Genomic DNA, 20,295 nt, shown 5'->3' with positions numbered 1-20,295 from the left:
TACAGCTGGTACAGACCCTGTCCCAGAGTGAGGTACAGCTGGTACAGACCCTGTCCCAGAGGGGTCTACAGCTGGTACAGACCCTGTCCCAGAGTGAGGTACAGCTGGTACAGACCCTGTCCCAGAGGGGTCTACAGCTGGTACAGACCCTGTCCCAGAGTGAGGTACAGCTGGTACAGACCCTGTCCCAGAGGGGTCTACAGCTGGTACAGACCCTGTCCCAGAGTGAGGTACAGCTGGTACAGACCCTGTCCCAGAGGGGTCTACAGCTGGTACAGACCCTGTCCCAGAGTGAGGTACAGCTGGTACAGACCCTGTCCCAGAGGGGTCTACAGCTGGTACAGACCCTGTCCCAGAGTGAGGTACAGCTGGTACAGACCCTGTCCCAGAGTGGGGTACAGCTGGTACAGACCCTGTCCCAGAGTGAGGTACAGCTGGTACAGACCCTGTCCCAGAGTGGGGTACAGCTGGTACAGACCCTGTCCCAGAGTGGGGTACAGCTGGTACAGACCCTGTCCCAGAGTGAGGTACAGCTGGTACAGACCCTGTCCCAGAGTGGGGTACAGCTGGTACAGACCCTGTCCCAGAGTGGGGTACAGCTGGTACAGACCCTGTCCCAGAGTGAGGTACAGCTGGTACAGACCCTGTCCCAGAGGGGTCTACAGCTGGTACAGACCCTGTCCCAGAGTGAGGTACAGCTGGTACAGACCCTGTCCCAGAGTGGGGTACAGCTGGTACAGACCCTGTCCCAGAGTGAGGTACAGCTGGTGCAGACACTGTCTCAGAGTGGGGTACAGCTGGTGCAGACCCTGTCCCAGAGGGGGGTACAGCTGGTACAGATCCTGTCCCAGACTGTGGTACAGCTGGTGCAGACCCTGTCTCAGAGTGGGGTACAGCTGGTGCAGACCCTGTCCCAGAGGGAGGTACAGCTGGTACAGACCCTGTCCCAGAGTGGGGCACAGCTGGTACAGACCCTGTCCCTGAGGGAGGTACAGCTGGTGCAGACCCTGTCCCAGAGGGAGGTACAGCTGGTACAGACCCTGTCCCAGAGTGGGGTACAGCTGGTACAGACCCTGTCCCAGAGGGAGGTACAGCTGGTACAGACCCTGTCCCAGAGTGGGGTACAGCTGGTACAGACCCTGTCCCAGAGTGGGGTAGAGCTGGTACAGACCCTGTCCCAGAGTGAGGTACAGCTGGTTCAGACCCTGTCCCAGAGGGAGGTACAGCCGGTACAGACCCTGTCCCAGAGTGGGGTACAGCTGGTACAGACCCTGTCCAAGAGTGAGGTACAGCTGGTACAGACCCTGTCCCAGAGTGAGGTACAGCTGGTGCAGACCCTGTCCCAGAGTGGGGTACAGCTGGTACAGACCCTGTCCCAGAGGGAGGTACAGCTGGTACAGACCCTGTCCCAGAGTGGGGTACAGCTGGTGCAGACCCTGTCCCAGAGTGGGGTACAGCTGGTACAGACCCTGTCCCAGAGGGAGGTACAGCTGGTGCAGACCCTGTCCCAGAGGGAGGTACAGCTGGTACAGACACTGTCCCAGAGTGAGGTACAGCTGGTGCAGACCCTGTCCCAGAGTGAGGTACAGCTGGTACAGACCCTGTCCCAGAGTGAGGTACAGCTGGTACAGACCCTGTCCCAGAGTGGGGTACAGCTGGTACAGACCCTGTCCCAGAGGGAGGTACAGCTGGTACAGACCCTGTCCCAGAGTGAGGTACAGCTGGTGCAGACCCTGTCCCAGAGTGAGGTACAGCTGGTACAGACCCTGTCCCAGAGGGAGGTACAGCTGGTGCAGACCCTGTCCCAGAGTGGGGTACAGCTGGTGCAGACACTGTCCCAGAGTGAGGTACAGCCGGTGCAGACCCTGTCCCAGAGTGAGGTACAGCCGGTACAGACCCTGTCCCAGAGTGGGGTACAGCCGGTGCAGACCCTGTCTCAGAGTGGGGTACAGCCGGTGCAGACCCTGTCCCAGAGGGAGGTACAGCCGGTGCAGACCCTGTCCCAGAGTGGGGTACAGCCGGTACAGACCCTGTCCCAGAGGGAGGTACAGCTGGTGCAGACCCTGTCCCAGAGTGGTGTACAGCTGGTACATACCCTGTCCCAGAGTGGGGTACAGCTGGTGCAGACCCTGTCCCAGAGTGGTGTACAGCTGGTACAGACCCTGTCCCAGAGGGAGGTACAGCTGGTGCAGACCCTGTCCCAGAGTGGGGTACAGCTGGTACAGACCCTGTCCCAGAGGGAGGTACAGCTGGTGCAGACCCTGTCCCAGAGGGAGGTACAGCTGGTACAGACCCTGTACCCAGAGTGGGGTACACTGGTACAGACCCTGTCCCAGAGTGGGGTACAGCTGGTACAGACCCTGTCCCAGAGGGAGGTACAGCTGGTACAGACCCTGTCCCAGAGTGGGGTACAGCTGGTACAGATCCTGTCCCAGACTGTGGTACAGCTGGTGCAGACCCTGTCTCAGAGTGGGGTACAGCTGGTACAGACCCTGTCCCAGAGGGAGGTACAGCTGGTACAGACCCTGTCCCAGAGTGGGGTACAGCTGGTACAGACCCTGTCCCGGAGGGAGGTACAGCCGGTACAGACCCTGTCCCGGAGTGAGGTACAGCCGGTACAGACCCTGTCCCGGAGTGAGGTACAGCCGGTACAGACCCTGTCCCGGAGGGAGGTACAGCCGGTACAGACCCTGTCCCGGAGTGGGGTACAGCCGGTGCAGACCCTGTCCCAGAGTGGGATACAGCCGGTACAGACCCTGTCCCAGAGGGAGGTACAGCCGGTACAGACCCTGTCCCAGAGGGAGGTACAGCCAGTACAGACCCTGTCCCAGAGTGGGGTACAGCCGGTACAGACACTGTCCCAGAGGGAGGTACAGCCGGTGCAGACCCTGTCCCAGAGGGAGGTACAGCCGGTGCAGACCCTGTCCCAGAGTGGGGTACAGCTGGTACAGACACTGTCCCAGAGTGAGGTACAGCTGGTGCAGACCCTGTCCCAGAGTGGGGTACAGCTGGTGCAGACCCTGTCCCAGAGTGGGGTACAGCTGGTACAGACCCTGTCCCAGAGGGGTCTACAGCTGGTACAGACCCTGTCCCAGAGTGAGGTACAGCTGGTGCAGACCCTGTCCCAGAGTGGGGTACAGCTGGTACAGACCCTGTCCCAGAGGGGTCTACAGCTGGTACAGACCCTGTCCCAGAGTGAGGTACAGCTGGTACAGACCCTGTCCCAGAGGGGTCTACTGCTGGTACAGACCCTGTCCCAGAGTGAGGTACAGCTGGTACAGACCCTGTCCCAGAGGGGTCTACAGCTGGTACAGACCCTGTCCCAGAGTGAGGTACAGCTGGTACAGACCCTGTCCCAGAGGGGTCTACAGCTGGTACAGACCCTGTCCCAGAGTGAGGTACAGCTGGTACAGACCCTGTCCCAGAGGGGTCTACAGCTGGTACAGACCCTGTCCCAGAGTGAGGTACAGCTGGTACAGACCCTGTCCCAGAGGGGTCTACAGCTGGTACAGACCCTGTCCCAGAGTGAGGTACAGCTGGTACAGACCCTGTCCCAGAGGGGTCTACAGCTGGTACAGACCCTGTCCCAGAGTGAGGTACAGCTGGTACAGACCCTGTCCCAGAGGGGTCTACAGCTGGTACAGACCCTGTCCCAGAGTGAGGTACAGCTGGTACAGACCCTGTCCCAGAGGGGTCTACAGCTGGTACAGACCCTGTCCCAGAGTGAGGTACAGCTGGTACAGACCCTGTCCCGGAGGGAGGTACAGCCGGTACAGACCCTGTCCCGGAGTGGGGTACAGCCGGTGCAGACCCTGTCCCAGAGTTGGATACAGCCGGTACAGACCCTGTCCCAGAGGGAGGTACAGCCGGTACAGACCCTGTCCCAGAGGGAGGTACAGCCAGTACAGACCCTGTCCCAGAGTGGGGTACAGCCGGTACAGACTCTGTCCCAGAGGGAGGTACAGCCGGTGCAGACCCTGTCCCAGAGGGAGGTACAGCCGGTGCAGACCCTGTCCCAGAGTGGGGTACAGCTGGTACAGACACTGTCCCAGAGTGAGGTACAGCTGGTGCAGACCCTGTCCCAGAGTGGGGTACAGCTGGTGCAGACCCTGTCCCAGAGTGGGGTACAGCTGGTACAGACCCTGTCCCAGAGGGGTCTACAGCTGGTACAGACCCTGTCCCAGAGTGAGGTACAGCTGGTGCAGACCCTGTCCCAGAGTGGGGTACAGCTGGTACAGACCCTGTCCCAGAGGGGTCTACAGCTGGTACAGACCCTGTCCCAGAGTGAGGTACAGCTGGTACAGACCCTGTCCCAGAGGGGTCTACAGCTGGTACAGACCCTGTCCCAGAGTGAGGTACAGCTGGTACAGACCCTGTCCCAGAGGGGTCTACAGCTGGTACAGACCCTGTCCCAGAGTGAGGTACAGCTGGTACAGACCCTGTCCCAGAGGGGTCTACAGCTGGTACAGACCCTGTCCCAGAGTGAGGTACAGCTGGTACAGACCCTGTCCCAGAGGGGTCTACAGCTGGTACAGACCCTGTCCCAGAGTGAGGTACAGCTGGTACAGACCCTGTCCCAGAGGGGTCTACAGCTGGTACAGACCCTGTCCCAGAGTGAGGTACAGCTGGTACAGACCCTGTCCCAGAGGGGTCTACAGCTGGTACAGACCCTGTCCCAGAGTGAGGTACAGCTGGTACAGACCCTGTCCCAGAGTGGGGTACAGCTGGTACAGACCCTGTCCCAGAGTGAGGTACAGCTGGTACAGACCCTGTCCCAGAGTGGGGTACAGCTGGTACAGACCCTGTCCCAGAGTGGGGTACAGCTGGTACAGACCCTGTCCCAGAGTGAGGTACAGCTGGTACAGACCCTGTCCCAGAGTGGGGTACAGCTGGTACAGACCCTGTCCCAGAGTGGGGTACAGCTGGTACAGACCCTGTCCCAGAGTGAGGTACAGCTGGTACAGACCCTGTCCCAGAGGGGTCTACAGCTGGTACAGACCCTGTCCCAGAGTGAGGTACAGCTGGTACAGACCCTGTCCCAGAGTGGGGTACAGCTGGTACAGACCCTGTCCCAGAGTGAGGTACAGCTGGTGCAGACACTGTCTCAGAGTGGGGTACAGCTGGTGCAGACCCTGTCCCAGAGGGGGGTACAGCTGGTACAGATCCTGTCCCAGACTGTGGTACAGCTGGTGCAGACCCTGTCTCAGAGTGGGGTACAGCTGGTGCAGACCCTGTCCCAGAGGGAGGTACAGCTGGTACAGACCCTGTCCCAGAGTGGGGCACAGCTGGTACAGACCCTGTCCCTGAGGGAGGTACAGCTGGTGCAGACCCTGTCCCAGAGGGAGGTACAGCTGGTACAGACCCTGTCCCAGAGTGGGGTACAGCTGGTACAGACCCTGTCCCAGAGGGAGGTACAGCTGGTACAGACCCTGTCCCAGAGTGGGGTACAGCTGGTACAGACCCTGTCCCAGAGTGGGGTAGAGCTGGTACAGACCCTGTCCCAGAGTGAGGTACAGCTGGTTCAGACCCTGTCCCAGAGGGAGGTACAGCCGGTACAGACCCTGTCCCAGAGTGGGGTACAGCTGGTACAGACCCTGTCCAAGAGTGAGGTACAGCTGGTACAGACCCTGTCCCAGAGTGAGGTACAGCTGGTGCAGACCCTGTCCCAGAGTGGGGTACAGCTGGTACAGACCCTGTCCCAGAGGGAGGTACAGCTGGTACAGACCCTGTCCCAGAGTGGGGTACAGCTGGTGCAGACCCTGTCCCAGAGTGGGGTACAGCTGGTACAGACCCTGTCCCAGAGGGAGGTACAGCTGGTGCAGACCCTGTCCCAGAGGGAGGTACAGCTGGTACAGACACTGTCCCAGAGTGAGGTACAGCTGGTGCAGACCCTGTCCCAGAGTGAGGTACAGCTGGTACAGACCCTGTCCCAGAGTGAGGTACAGCTGGTACAGACCCTGTCCCAGAGTGGGGTACAGCTGGTACAGACCCTGTCCCAGAGGGAGGTACAGCTGGTACAGACCCTGTCCCAGAGTGAGGTACAGCTGGTGCAGACCCTGTCCCAGAGTGAGGTACAGCTGGTACAGACCCTGTCCCAGAGGGAGGTACAGCTGGTGCAGACCCTGTCCCAGAGTGGGGTACAGCTGGTGCAGACACTGTCCCAGAGTGAGGTACAGCCGGTGCAGACCCTGTCCCAGAGTGAGGTACAGCCGGTACAGACCCTGTCCCAGAGTGGGGTACAGCCGGTGCAGACCCTGTCTCAGAGTGGGGTACAGCCGGTGCAGACCCTGTCCCAGAGGGAGGTACAGCCGGTGCAGACCCTGTCCCAGAGTGGGGTACAGCCGGTACAGACCCTGTCCCAGAGGGAGGTACAGCTGGTGCAGACCCTGTCCCAGAGTGAGGTACACTGGTACAGACCCTGTCCCAGAGTGGGGTACAGCTGGTGCAGACCCTGTCCCAGAGTGGTGTACAGCTGGTACAGACCCTGTCCCAGAGGGAGGTACAGCTGGTGCAGACCCTGTCCCAGAGGGAGGTACAGCTGGTGCAGACCCTGTCCCAGAGGGAGGTACAGCTGGTACAGACCCTGTACCCAGAGTGGGGTACACTGGTACAGACCCTGTCCCAGAGTGGGGTACAGCTGGTACAGACCCTGTCCCAGAGGGAGGTACAGCTGGTACAGACCCTGTCCCAGAGTGGGGTACAGCTGGTACAGATCCTGTCCCAGACTGTGGTACAGCTGGTGCAGACCCTGTCTCAGAGTGGGGTACAGCTGGTACAGACCCTGTCCCAGAGGGAGGTACAGCTGGTACAGACCCTGTCCCAGAGTGGGGTACAGCTGGTACAGACCCTGTCCCGGAGGGAGGTACAGCCGGTACAGACCCTGTCCCGGAGTGAGGTACAGCCGGTACAGACCCTGTCCCGGAGTGAGGTACAGCCGGTACAGACCCTGTCCCGGAGGGAGGTACAGCCGGTACAGACCCTGTCCCGGAGTGGGGTACAGCCGGTGCAGACCCTGTCCCAGAGTGGGATACAGCCGGTACAGACCCTGTCCCAGAGGGAGGTACAGCCGGTACAGACCCTGTCCCAGAGGGAGGTACAGCCAGTACAGACCCTGTCCCAGAGTGGGGTACAGCCGGTACAGACACTGTCCCAGAGGGAGGTACAGCCGGTGCAGACCCTGTCCCAGAGGGAGGTACAGCCGGTGCAGACCCTGTCCCAGAGTGGGGTACAGCTGGTACAGACACTGTCCCAGAGTGAGGTACAGCTGGTGCAGACCCTGTCCCAGAGTGGGGTACAGCTGGTGCAGACCCTGTCCCAGAGTGGGGTACAGCTGGTACAGACCCTGTCCCAGAGGGGTCTACAGCTGGTACAGACCCTGTCCCAGAGTGAGGTACAGCTGGTGCAGACCCTGTCCCAGAGTGGGGTACAGCTGGTACAGACCCTGTCCCAGAGGGGTCTACAGCTGGTACAGACCCTGTCCCAGAGTGAGGTACAGCTGGTACAGACCCTGTCCCAGAGGGGTCTACAGCTGGTACAGACCCTGTCCCAGAGTGAGGTACAGCTGGTACAGACCCTGTCCCAGAGGGGTCTACAGCTGGTACAGACCCTGTCCCAGAGTGAGGTACAGCTGGTACAGACCCTGTCCCAGAGGGGTCTACAGCTGGTACAGACCCTGTCCCAGAGTGAGGTACAGCTGGTACAGACCCTGTCCCAGAGGGGTCTACAGCTGGTACAGACCCTGTCCCAGAGTGAGGTACAGCTGGTACAGACCCTGTCCCAGAGGGGTCTACAGCTGGTACAGACCCTGTCCCAGAGTGAGGTACAGCTGGTACAGACCCTGTCCCAGAGGGGTCTACAGCTGGTACAGACCCTGTCCCAGAGTGAGGTACAGCTGGTACAGACCCTGTCCCAGAGTGGGGTACAGCTGGTACAGACCCTGTCCCAGAGTGAGGTACAGCTGGTACAGACCCTGTCCCAGAGGGGTCTACAGCTGGTACAGACCCTGTCCCAGAGTGAGGTACAGCTGGTACAGACCCTGTCCCAGAGTGGGGTACAGCTGGTACAGACCCTGTCCCAGAGTGAGGTACAGCTGGTGCAGACCCTGTCTCAGAGTGGGGTACAGCTGGTGCAGACCCTGTCCCAGAGGGGGGTACAGCTGGTACAGATCCTGTCCCAGACTGTGGTACAGCTGGTGCAGACCCTGTCCCAGAGTGAGGTACAGCTGGTGCAGACCCTGTCTCAGAGTGGGGTACAGCTGGTGCAGACCCTGTCCCAGAGGGGGGTACAGCTGGTACAGATCCTGTCCCAGACTGTGGTACAGCTGGTGCAGACCCTGTCTCAGAGTGGGGTACAGCTGGTGCAGACCCTGTCCCAGAGGGAGGTACAGCTGGTACAGACCCTGTCCCAGAGTGGGGCTCAGCTGGTACAGACCCTGTCCCTGAGGGAGGTACAGCTGGTGCAGACCCTGTCCCAGAGGGAGGTACAGCTGGTACAGACCCTGTCCCAGAGTGGGGTACAGCTGGTACAGACCCTGTCCCAGAGGGAGGTACAGCTGGTACAGACCCTGTCCCAGAGTGGGGTACAGCTGGTACAGACCCTGTCCCAGAGTGGGGTAGAGCTGGTACAGACCCTGTCCCAGAGTGAGGTACAGCTGGTTCAGACCCTGTCCCAGAGGGAGGTACAGCCGGTACAGACCCTGTCCCAGAGTGGGGTACAGCCGGTACAGACCCTGTCCAAGAGTGAGGTACAGCTGGTACAGACCCTGTCCCAGAGTGAGGTACAGCTGGTGCAGACCCTGTCCCAGAGTGGGGTACAGCTGGTACAGACCCTGTCCCAGAGGGAGGTACAGCTGGTACAGACCCTGTCCCAGAGTGGGGTACAGCTGGTGCAGACCCTTTCCCAGAGTGGGGTACAGCTGGTACAGTCCCTGTCCCAGAGGGAGGTACAGCTGGTACAGACCCTGTCCCAGAGGGAGGTACAGCTGGTACAGACCCTGTCCCTCCCAGAGTGGGGTACAGCTGGTACAGACCCTGTCCCAGAGTGAGGTACAGCTGGTGCAGACCCTGTCCCAGAGGGAGGTACAGCTGGTACAGACCCTGTCCCTCCCAGAGTGGGGTACAGCTGGTACAGACCCTGTCCCAGAGTGAGGTACAGCTGGTACAGACCCTGTCCCAGAGTGGGGTACAGCTGGTGCAGACCCTGTCCCAGAGTGGGGTACAGCTGGTACAGACCCTGTCCCAGAGGGAGGTACAGCTGGTACAGACCCTGTCCCAGAGTGGGGTACAGCTGGTACAGACCCTGTCCCAGAGGGAGGTACAGCTGGTACAGACCCTGTCCCAGAGTGGGGTACAGCTGGTGCAGACCCTGTCCCAGAGTGGGGTACAGCTGGTGCAGACCCTGTCCCAGAGGGAGGTACAGCTGGTACAGACCCTGTCCCAGAGTGAGGTACAGCTGGTGCAGACCCTGTCCCAGAGTGAGGTACAGCTGGTACAGACCCTGTCCCAGAGTGGGGTACAGCTGGTACAGACCCTGTCCCAGAGTGGGGTACAGCTGGTACAGACCCTGTCCCAGAGGGAGGTACAGCTGGTACAGACCCTGTCCCAGAGTGGGGTACAGCTGGTACAGACCCTGTCCCAGAGGGAGGTACAGCTGGTACAGACCCTGTCCCAGAGTGGGGTACAGCTGGTGCAGACCCTGTCCCAGAGTGGGGTACAGCTGGTGCAGACCCTGTCCCAGAGGGAGGTACAGCTGGTACAGACCCTGTCCCAGAGTGAGGTACAGCTGGTGCAGACCCTGTCCCAGAGTGAGGTACAGCTGGTACAGACCCTGTCCCAGAGGGAGGTACAGCTGGTGCAGACCCTGTCCCAGAGTGGGGTACAGCTGGTGCAGACACTGTCCCAGAGTGAGGTACAGCCGGTGCAGACCCTGTCCCAGAGTGAGGTACAGCCGGTACATACCCTGTCCCAGAGTGGGGTACAGCCGGTGCAGACCCTGTCTCAGAGTGGGGTACAGCCGGTGCAGACCCTGTCCCAGAGTGGGGTACAGCCGGTGCAGACCCTGTCTCAGAGTGGGGTACAGCCGGTGCAGACCCTGTCCCAGAGTGGTGTACAGCTGGTACAGACCCTGTCCCAGAGTGGGGTACAGCTGGTGCAGACCCTGTCCCAGAGTGGTGTACAGCTGGTACAGACCCTGTCCCAGAGTGGGGTACAGCTGGTGCAGACCCTGTCCCAGAGTGGTGTACAGCTGGTACAGACCCTGTCCCAGAGGGAGGTACAGCTGGTGCAGACCCTGTCCCAGAGTGGGGTACAGCTGGTACAGACCCTGTCCCAGAGGGAGGTACAGCTGGTGCAGACCCTGTCCCAGAGGGAGGTACAGCTGGTACAGACCCTGTACCCAGAGTGGGGTACACTGGTACAGACCCTGTCCCAGAGTGGGGTACAGCTGGTACAGACCCTGTCCCAGAGGGAGGTACAGCTGGTACAGACCCTGTCCCAGAGTGGGGTACAGCTGGTACAGATCCTGTCCCAGACTGTGGTACAGCTGGTGCAGACCCTGTCTCAGAGTGGGGTACAGCTGGTACAGACCCTGTCCCAGAGGGAGGTACAGCTGGTACAGACCCTGTCCCAGAGTGGGGTACAGCTGGTACAGACCCTGTCCCAGAGGGAGGTACAGCTGGTACAGACCCTGTCCCGGAGTGAGGTACAGCCGGTACAGACCCTGTCCCGGAGTGAGGTACAGCCGGTACAGACCCTGTCCCGGAGGGAGGTACAGCCGGTACAGACCCTGTCCCGGAGTGGGGTACAGCCGGTGCAGACCCTGTCCCAGAGTGGGATACAGCCGGTACAGACCCTGTCCCAGAGGGAGGTACAGCCGGTACAGACCCTGTCCCAGAGGGAGGTACAGCCGGTACAGACCCTGTCCCAGAGTGGGGTACAGCCGGTACAGACACTGTCCCAGAGGGAGGTACAGCCGGTGCAGACCCTGTCCCAGAGGGAGGTACAGCCGGTGCAGACCCTGTCCCAGAGTGGGGTACAGCTGGTACAGACACTGTCCCAGAGTGAGGTACAGCTGGTGCAGACCCTGTCCCAGAGTGGGGTACAGCTGGTGCAGACCCTGTCCCAGAGTGGGGTACAGCTGGTACAGACCCTGTCCCAGAGGGGTCTACAGCTGGTACAGACCCTGTCCCAGAGTGAGGTACAGCTGGTACAGACCCTGTCCCAGAGGGGTCTACAGCTGGTACAGACCCTGTCCCAGAGTGAGGTACAGCTGGTACAGACCCTGTCCCAGAGGGGTCTACAGCTGGTACAGACCCTGTCCCAGAGTGAGGTACAGCTGGTACAGACCCTGTCCCAGAGGGGTCTACAGCTGGTACAGACCCTGTCCCAGAGTGAGGTACAGCTGGTACAGACCCTGTCCCAGAGTGGGGTACAGCTGGTACAGACCCTGTCCCAGAGTGAGGTACAGCTGGTACAGACCCTGTCCCAGAGGGGTCTACAGCTGGTACAGACCCTGTCCCAGAGTGAGGTACAGCTGGTAAAGACCCTGTCCCAGAGTGGGGTACAGCTGGTACAGACCCTGTCCCAGAGTGAGGTACAGCTGGTGCAGACCCTGTCTCAGAGTGGGGTACAGCTGGTACAGACCCTGTCCCAGAGTGAGGTACAGCTGGTGCAGACCCTGTCCCGGAGGGAGGTACAGCTGGTACAGACCCTGTCCCAGAGTGAGGTACAGCTGGTGCAGACCCTGTCCCAGAGGGGGGTACAGCTGGTACAGATCCTGTCCCAGACTGTGGTACAGCTGGTGCAGACCCTGTCTCAGAGTGGGGTACAGCTGGTGCAGACCCTGTCCCAGAGGGAGGTACAGCTGGTGCAGACCCTGTCCCAGAGTGAGGTACAGTTGGTGCAGACCCTGTCCCAGAGGGAGGTACAGCTGGTGCAGACCCTGTCCCAGAGTGAGGTACAGCTGGTGCAGACCCTGTCCCAGAGGGAGGTACAGCTGGAACAGACCCTGTCCCAGAGGGAGGTACAGCTGGTGCAGACCCTGTCCCAGAGGGAGGTACAGCTGGTGCAGACCCTGTCCCAGAGTGAGGTATAGCTGGTACAGACCCTGTCCCAGAGTGGGGTACAGCTGGTACAGACCCTGTCCCAGAGGGAGGTACAGCTGGTACAGACCCTGTCCCAGAGTGAGGTACAGCTGGTACAGATCCTGTCCCAGAGTGGGGTACAGCCGGTACAGACCCTGTCCCAGAGTGGGGTACAGCCGGTGCAGACCCTGTCCCAGAGTGAGGTACAGCTGGTGCAGACCCTGTCCCAGAGTGAGGTACAGCCGGTAGAGACCCTGTCCCAGAGTGGGGTACAGCTGGTACAGACCCTGTCCCAGAGGGAGGTACAGCCGGTACAGACCCTGTCCCAGAGTGGGGTACAGCTGGTGCAGACCCTGTCCCAGAGTGAGGTACAGCCGGTACAGACCCTGTCCCAGAGGGAGGTACAGCTGGTACAGACCCTGTCCCAGAGGGAGGTACAGCTGGTGCAGACCCTGTCCCAGAGTGGGGTACAGCTGGTGCAGACACTGTCCCAGAGTGAGGTACAGCCGGTGCAGACCCTGTCCCAGAGTGAGGTACAGCTGGTACAGACCCTGTCCCAGAGTGGGGTACAGCCGGTGCAGACCCTGTCTCAGAGTGGGGTACAGCTGGTGCAGACCCTGTCCCAGAGGGAGGTACAGCTGGTGCAGACCCCGTCCCAGAGTGGGGGACAGCTGGTACAGACCCTGTCCCAGAGGGAGGTACAGCTGGTGCAGACCCTGTCCCAGAGTGGTGTACAGCTGGTACAGACCCTGTCCCAGAGTGGGGTACAGCTGGTGCAGACCCTGTCCCAGAGTGGTGTACAGCTGGTACATACCCTGTCCCAGAGGGAGGTACAGCTGGTGCAGACCCTGTCCCAGAGTGAGGTACAGCTGGTACAGACCCTGTCCCAGAGGGAGGTACAGCTGGTGCAGACCCTGTCCCAGAGGGAGGTACAGCTGGTACAGACCCTGTACCCAGAGTGGGGTACAGCTGGTACAGACCCTGTCCCAGAGGGAGGTACAGCTGGTACAGACCCTGTCCCAGAGTGGGGTACAGCTGGTACAGATCCTGTCCCAGACTGTGGTACAGCTGGTGCAGACCCTGTCTCAGAGTGGGGTACAGCTGGTACAGACCCTGTCCCAGAGGGAGGTACAGCTGGTGCAGACCCTGTCCCAGAGTGGGGTACAGCTGGTGCAGACCCTGTCCCAGAGTGAGGTACAGCTGGTACAGACCCTGTCCCAGAGTGGGGTACAGCTGGTGCAGACCCTGTCCCAGAGGGAGGTACAGCTGGTACAGACCCTGTCCCAGAGGGAGGTACAGCTGGTGCAGACCCTGTCCCAGAGTGGGGTATAGCTGGTACAGACCCTGTCCCAGAGGGAGGTACAGCTGGTGCAGACCCTGTCCCAGACGGAGGTACACTGGTACAGACCCTGTCCCAGAGTGGGGTACAGCTGGTACAGACCCTGTCCCAGAGGGAGGTACAGCTGGTACAGACCCTGTCCCAGAGTGGGGTACAGCTGGTACAGACCCTGTCCCAGAGTGAGGTACAGCTGGTGCAGACCCTGTCCCAGAGGGAGGTACAGCTGGTACAGACCCTGTCCCTCCCAGAGTGGGGTACAGCTGGTACAGACCCTGTCCCAGAGTGGGGTACAGCTGGTACAGACCCTGTCCCAGAGTGAGGTACAGCTGGTGCAGACCCTGTCCCAGAGTGAGGTACAGCTGGTACAGACCCTGTCCCAGAGTGGGGTACAGCTGGTACAGACCCTGTCCCAGAGGGAGGTACAGCTGGTACAGACCCTGTCCCAGAGTGGGGTACAGCTGGTACAGACCCTGTCCCAGAGGGAGGTACAGCTGGTGCAGACCCTGTCCCAGAGTGGGGTACAGCTGGTGCAGACACTGTCCCAGAGTGAGGTACAGCCGGTGCAGACCCTGTCCCAGAGTGAGGTACAGCCGGTACAGACCCTGTCCCAGAGTGGGGTACAGCCGGTGCAGACCCTGTCTCAGAGTGGGGTACAGCCGGTGCAGACCCTGTCCCAGAGGGAGGTACAGCCGGTGCAGACCCTGTCCCAGAGTGGGGTACAGCTGGTACAGACCCTGTCCCAGAGGGAGGTACAGCTGGTGCAGACCCTGTCCCAGAGTGGTGTACAGCTGGTACAGACCCTGTCCCAGAGTGGGGTACAGCTGGTGCAGACCCTGTCCCAGAGTGGTGTACAGCTGGTACAGACCCTGTCCCAGAGGGAGGTACAGCTGGTGCAGACCCTGTCCCAGAGTGGGGTACAGCTGGTACAGACCATGTCCCAGAGGGAGGTACAGCTGGTGCAGACCCTGTCCCAGAGGGAGGTACAGCTGGTACAGACCCTGTACCCAGAGTGGGGTACACTGGTACAGACCCTGTCCCAGAGTGGGGTACAGCTGGTACAGACCCTGTCCCAGAGGGAGGTACAGCTGGTACAGACCCTGTCCCAGAGTGGGGTACAGCTGGTACAGATCCTGTCCCAGACTGTGGTACAGCTGGTGCAGACCCTGTCTCAGAGTGGGGTACAGCTGGTACAGACCCTGTCCCAGAGGGAGGTACAGCTGGTACAGACCCTGTCCCAGAGTGGGGTACAGCTGGTACAGACCCTGTCCCAGAGGGAGGTACAGCTGGTACAGACCCTGTCCCGGAGTGAGGTACAGCCGGTACAGACCCTGTCCCGGAGTGAGGTACAGCCGGTACAGACCCTGTCCCGGAGGGAGGTACAGCCGGTACAGACCCTGTCCCGGAGTGGGGTACAGCCGGTGCAGACCCTGTCCCAGAGTGGGATACAGCCGGTACAGACCCTGTCCCAGAGGGAGGTACAGCCGGTACAGACCCTGTCCCAGAGGGAGGTACAGCTGGTGCAGACCCCGTCCCAGAGTGGGGTACAGCTGGTACAGACCCTGTCCCAGAGGGAGGTACAGCTGGTGCAGACCCTGTCCCAGAGTGGTGTACAGCTGGTACAGACCCTGTCCCAGAGTGGGGTACAGCTGGTGCAGACCCTGTCCCAGAGTGGTGTACAGCTGGTACATACCCTGTCCCAGAGGGAGGTACAGCTGGTGCAGACCCTGTCCCAGAGTGAGGTACAGCTGGTACAGACCCTGTCCCAGAGGGAGGTACAGCTGGTGCAGACCCTGTCCCAGAGGGAGGTACAGCTGGTACAGACCCTGTACCCAGAGTGGGGTACAGCTGGTACAGACCCTGTCCCAGAGGGAGGTACAGCTGGTACAGACCCTGTCCCAGAGTGGGGTACAGCTGGTACAGATCCTGTCCCAGACTGTGGTACAGCTGGTGCAGACCCTGTCTCAGAGTGGGGTACAGCTGGTACAGACCCTGTCCCAGAGGGAGGTACAGCTGGTGCAGACCCTGTCCCAGAGTGGGGTACAGCTGGTGCAGACCCTGTCCCAGAGTGAGGTACAGCTGGTACAGACCCTGTCCCAGAGTGGGGTACAGCTGGTGCAGACCCTGTCCCAGAGGGAGGTACAGCTGGTACAGACCCTGTCCCAGAGGGAGGTACAGCTGGTGCAGACCCTGTCCCAGAGTGGGGTATAGCTGGTACAGACCCTGTCCCAGAGGGAGGTACAGCTGGTGCAGACCCTGTCCCAGACGGAGGTACACTGGTACAGACCCTGTCCCAGAGTGGGGTACAGCTGGTACAGACCCTGTCCCAGAGGGAGGTACAGCTGGTACAGACCCTGTCCCAGAGTGGGGTACAGCTGGTACAGATCCTGTCCCAGACTGTGGTACAGCTGGTGCAGACCCTGTCTCAGAGTGGGGTACAGCTGGTACAGACCCTGTCCCAGAGGGAGGTACAGCTGGTACAGACCCTGTCCCAGAGTGGGGTACAGCTGGTACAGACCCTGTCCCGGAGGGAGGTACAGCTGGTACAGACCCTGTCCCGGAGTGAGGTACAGCCGGTACAGACCCTGTCCCGGAGGGAGGTACAGCCGGTACAGACCCTGTCCCGGAGTGGGGTACAGCCGGTGCAGACCCTGTCCCAGAGTGGGATACAGCCGGTACAGACCCTGTCCCAGAGGGAGGTACAGCCGGTACAGACCCTGTCCCAGAGGGAGGTACAGCCGGTACAGACCCTGTCCCAGAGTGGGGTACAGCCGGTACAGACACTGTCCCAGAGGGAGGTACAGCCGGTGCAGACCCTGTCCCAGAGTGAGGTACAGCCGGTGCAGACCCTGTCCCAGAGTGGGGTACAGCTGGTACAGACACTGTCCCAGAGTGAGGTACAGCTGGTGCAGACCCTGTCCCAGAGTGGGGTACAGCTGGTGCAGACCCTGTCCCAGAGTGGGGTACAGCTGGTACAGACCCTGTCCCAGTGGGGTCTACAGCTGGTACAGACCCTGTCCCAGAGTGAGGTACAGCTGGTACAGACCCTGTCCCAGAGGGGTCTACAGCTGGTACAGACCCTGTCCCAGAGTGAGGTACAGCTGGTACAGACCCTGTCCCAGAGGGGTCTACAGCTGGTACAGACCCTGTCCCAGAGTGAGGTACAGCTGGTACAGACCCTGTCCCAGAGGGGTCTACAGCTGGTACAGACCCTGTCCCAGAGTGAGGTACAGCTGGTACAGACCCTGTCCCAGAGTGGGGTACAGCTGGTACAGACCCTGTCCCAGAGTGAGGTACAGCTGGTACAGACCCTGTCCCAGAGGGGTCTACAGCTGGTACAGACCCTGTCCCAGAGTGAGGTACAGCTGGTACAGACCCTGTCCCAGAGTGGGGTACAGCTGGTACAGACCCTGTCCCAGAGTGAGGTACAGTTGGTGCAGACCCTGTCCCAGAGGGAGGTACAGCTGGTGCAGACCCTGTCCCAGAGTGAGGTACAGCTGGTACAGACCCTGTCCCAGAGTGGGGTACAGCTGGTACAGACCCTGTCCCAGAGGGAGGTACAGCTGGTGCAGACCCTGTCCTAGAGGGAGGTACAGCTGGTACAGACCCTGTCCCAGAGTGAGGTACAGCTGGTGCAGACCCTGTCCCAGAGGGAGGTACAGCTGGTACAGACCCTGTCCCAGAGGGAGGTACAGCTGGTGCAGACCCTGTCCCAGAGTGGGGTACAGCTGGTACAGACCCTGTCCCAGAGGGAGGTACAGCTGGTGCAGACCTTGTCCCAGAGTGGGGTACAGCTGGTACAGACCCTGTCCCAGAGGGAGGTACAGCTGGTGCAGACCCTGTCCCAGAGTGAGGTATAGCTGGTACAGACCCTGTCCCAGAGTGGGGTACAGCTGGTACAGACCCTGTCCCAGAGGGAGGTACAGCTGGTACAGACCCTGTCCCAGAGTGAGGTACAGCTGGTGCAGACCCTGTCCCAGAGTGGGGTACAGCTGGTACAGACCCTGTCCCAGAGTGGGGTACAGCCTGTGCAGACCCTGTCCCAGAGTGAGGTACAGTTGGTGCAGACCCTGTCCCAGAGTGGGGTACAGCTGGTACAGACCCTGTCCCAGAGGGAGGTACAGCTGGTGCAGACCCTGTCCCAGAGTGAGGTACAGTTGGTGCAGACCCTGTCCCAGAGGGAGGTACAGCTGGTGCAGACCCTGTCCCAGAGTGAGGTACAGCTGGTACAGACCCTTTCCCAGAGGGAGGTACAGCTGGTGCAGACCCTGTCCCAGAGGGAGGTACAGCTGGTACAGACCCTGTCCCAGAGTGGGGTACAGCTGGTGCAGACCCTGTCCCAGAGTGGGGTACAGCTGGTACAGACCCTGTCCCAGAGTGGGGTACAGCCGGTACGGACCCTGTCCCAGAGTGGGGTACAGCCGGTGCGGACCCTGTCCCAGAGTGGGGTACAGCCGGTGCAGACCCTGTCCCAGAGTGGGGTACAGCTGGTGCAGACCCTGTCCCAGAGGGAGGTACAGCTGAAGTGTTGTAAAAAACATGGTGACCTATATCTCATTGCAATAGTTGCCAGGTAAAGTTTTATTCCCCAGTGTTATTGGCTGATGACCTCAGAACTTTGGTGAGCTCTACCCTGGCCTGAGTGGATGGAGAGAGGGTTGCTTTGGTAATCAGTGTAACGAGAACAACTCTACAATGCTGTCCCGCTCGGCAGCAACAAGGAATTGGATGTGCGTTTCTTGTGGGGCGCCACTTCCTGCAGAGGTCCGGACTAATGCACCTAAATAATTATTTATTTATTCAGACAGCCAGCACGGTAACTGGCTGTCCCGCTATCTCCACCCAATTACATCCACGTGACCAATTAACCTACCAACCCATACGCCTTTGGAGTGTGGGAGGAAAGCAGAGATCCCAGAGGAAACCCACACGTCATGGGGAAAACATACAAGCTTTTTACAGACAGCAGCGGGAGTTCCTCCTGGTGCTGTAAAACCGTTATGCAGAGTTTATACTCTAGTTTAACCTTCCCCCATCTCCCCATTTCCTTCCGATCCCCTCTGATTGTGTGCTGACGTGGACTCAGCTGAAATCCGCCTCTGTCTACTGTTGCTCAGCTGTTCCCCATGGCAATTCGAAGGTCTCCACCCTCTGAGTGGGGACGAGTCTCTGGAATTCTGGACTCACTGAGTAGTGACGCCCAGGACATCTCCCTCTCCTCTGGCGTGACCGTGATCTGCTGTACAAGTGAACAAGTGGCAGGTGTGAAAGGAGGGACCAGCAGGCCTAACCACTACCACCACTGTCCGGAATATCGGCACCCTGGATTGGCTTCTACAGGCACCTGAAGACTCACCAATAGACAACCCCTTGGGAGATCATCACACTGTACTCCAGCGGTCGCACTAGTAATGCTACTATTCTCTTGGTTCATTTCTTTAGGAGACTGTGCGTCCCGTTTCCCACAGTGTTCTTTCTGGGATCCACCTTCCATTTGTGGGATTCACCTTCTCCAGCGTCAGGTAAGGACACTTGGCAAGGTTTGTGCTTCATGTGTGATTAGGAGATGTCTGGGAGGCTCTCGGAACCTGGAGCTGAAGGAGCACTAATCTTCCCTCAGGAAGGTCAAGACCAAGTTTATTGTCATAGACAGGGTGTAAATGCTGTGAAAATTAGCCTTTTGCCTCAGCAAATATGACAAATGTAGAGTCATGGAGCACTAGAGCACAGAATCAGGCCTTCCAACCCATCTAGTCCATGCTGACCTGGCCTTTTGCCCGTCACCCTGCACCCTCTATAACCCTCCCATCCAAACTACACTTATATGTTGCATCCAAACCCAAGTCTAACATTTCTGCTGGCAGCTCATTCACCGGTCACACCACACTCTGATTAAATCACTTCCCCTTCAGATTCCCCTGAAGTGTTTCACTTTTCACCCTAAACTTATGACCTCTGGTTCTCAACTCACCCAACCTGACAGGAAAAAGTCTGCATGCACCCTCTCTGTCTATGTTACTTATAATTTTGGATATGTTTAGCAAATCTTCCCTTATTCGCCTGCACGCCAGTGAATAAAATTTAACCTATTCAACCTTTCCTTATAACTCAGGTCCTTAAATCCTTTGTACATCCTTGTAGATTTTCTCTGCACTCCTTAAAGATTATTGATATCATTCCTGCAAGAAACATAAGGTTGTGATTGTCGGTGATTTTAACTTTCCACGTATTATATAGAACGTAGAACATAGAACAGTACAGCACTGTACAGGCCCTTCGGCCCACAATGTTGTGCTGACCCTTAAACCCCGCCTCCCATATAACCCCTCACCTTAAATTCCTCCATATACCTGACTAGTAGTCTCTTAAACTTCACTAGTGTGTCTGCCTCCACCACTGACTCAGGAAGGGAATTCCAGGCACCAACCACTGAGTGAAAAACCTTCCTCTAATATGCCCCTTGAACTTCCCTCCGCTTACCTTAAAGCCATGTCCTCTTGTACTGAGCAGTGGTGCCCTGGGGATGAGGCGCTGGCTGTCCACTCTGTCTGTTCCTCTTAATATCTTGTATATATCATGTCTTCTCTCATCCTCCTTCTCTCCAAAGAGTAAAGCCCTTACAATACAAAAAGCATTGACTGGGATTTCCATTATTGTAAAAGGATGAGATAGGATAGAGTTTGCCAAATATGTTCAGGAACACTTCCTTAATCAATAGATAGAAATCCCAGTGAGAGAGAGAGAGAGAGTGCCATACTCGATTTCCTTTGTGCAAGGGGAGCACTTTGCATCCAGTGATCATAATGCCATTAGTTTCAAAATAGTAATGGAAAAGATTCCGTCTGGTTCTTGGGCTGAGGTTCTAGATTGGAGAAAGGTT

At 59.2% G+C, this 20,295-nt stretch overlaps 1 protein-coding gene across 2 annotated transcripts in view; it reads left to right on the top strand.

Moving 5' to 3' along the window:
* LOC140716645 (serine/threonine-protein kinase MRCK beta-like) overlaps positions 1 to 20,295 on the top strand; it is a 136,316-nt gene that overhangs the window by 63,910 nt on the left and 52,111 nt on the right. For both annotated transcript variants that reach the window (XM_073029476.1, XM_073029477.1), the window contains exon 9: positions 18,858 to 18,937. In XM_073029476.1, coding sequence (XP_072885577.1) covers positions 18,858 to 18,937 — 80 coding nt within the window. The remainder of the gene's footprint in view (positions 1 to 18,857; positions 18,938 to 20,295) is intronic.

Source organism: Hemitrygon akajei, chromosome 25, assembly GCF_048418815.1.
Source record: "Hemitrygon akajei chromosome 25, sHemAka1.3, whole genome shotgun sequence".
Classification (NCBI taxonomy): domain Eukaryota; kingdom Metazoa; phylum Chordata; class Chondrichthyes; order Myliobatiformes; family Dasyatidae; genus Hemitrygon; species Hemitrygon akajei.
Note: the sequence above shows the minus strand (reverse complement) of the source record. Positions and strands in the feature narration are given on the sequence as shown.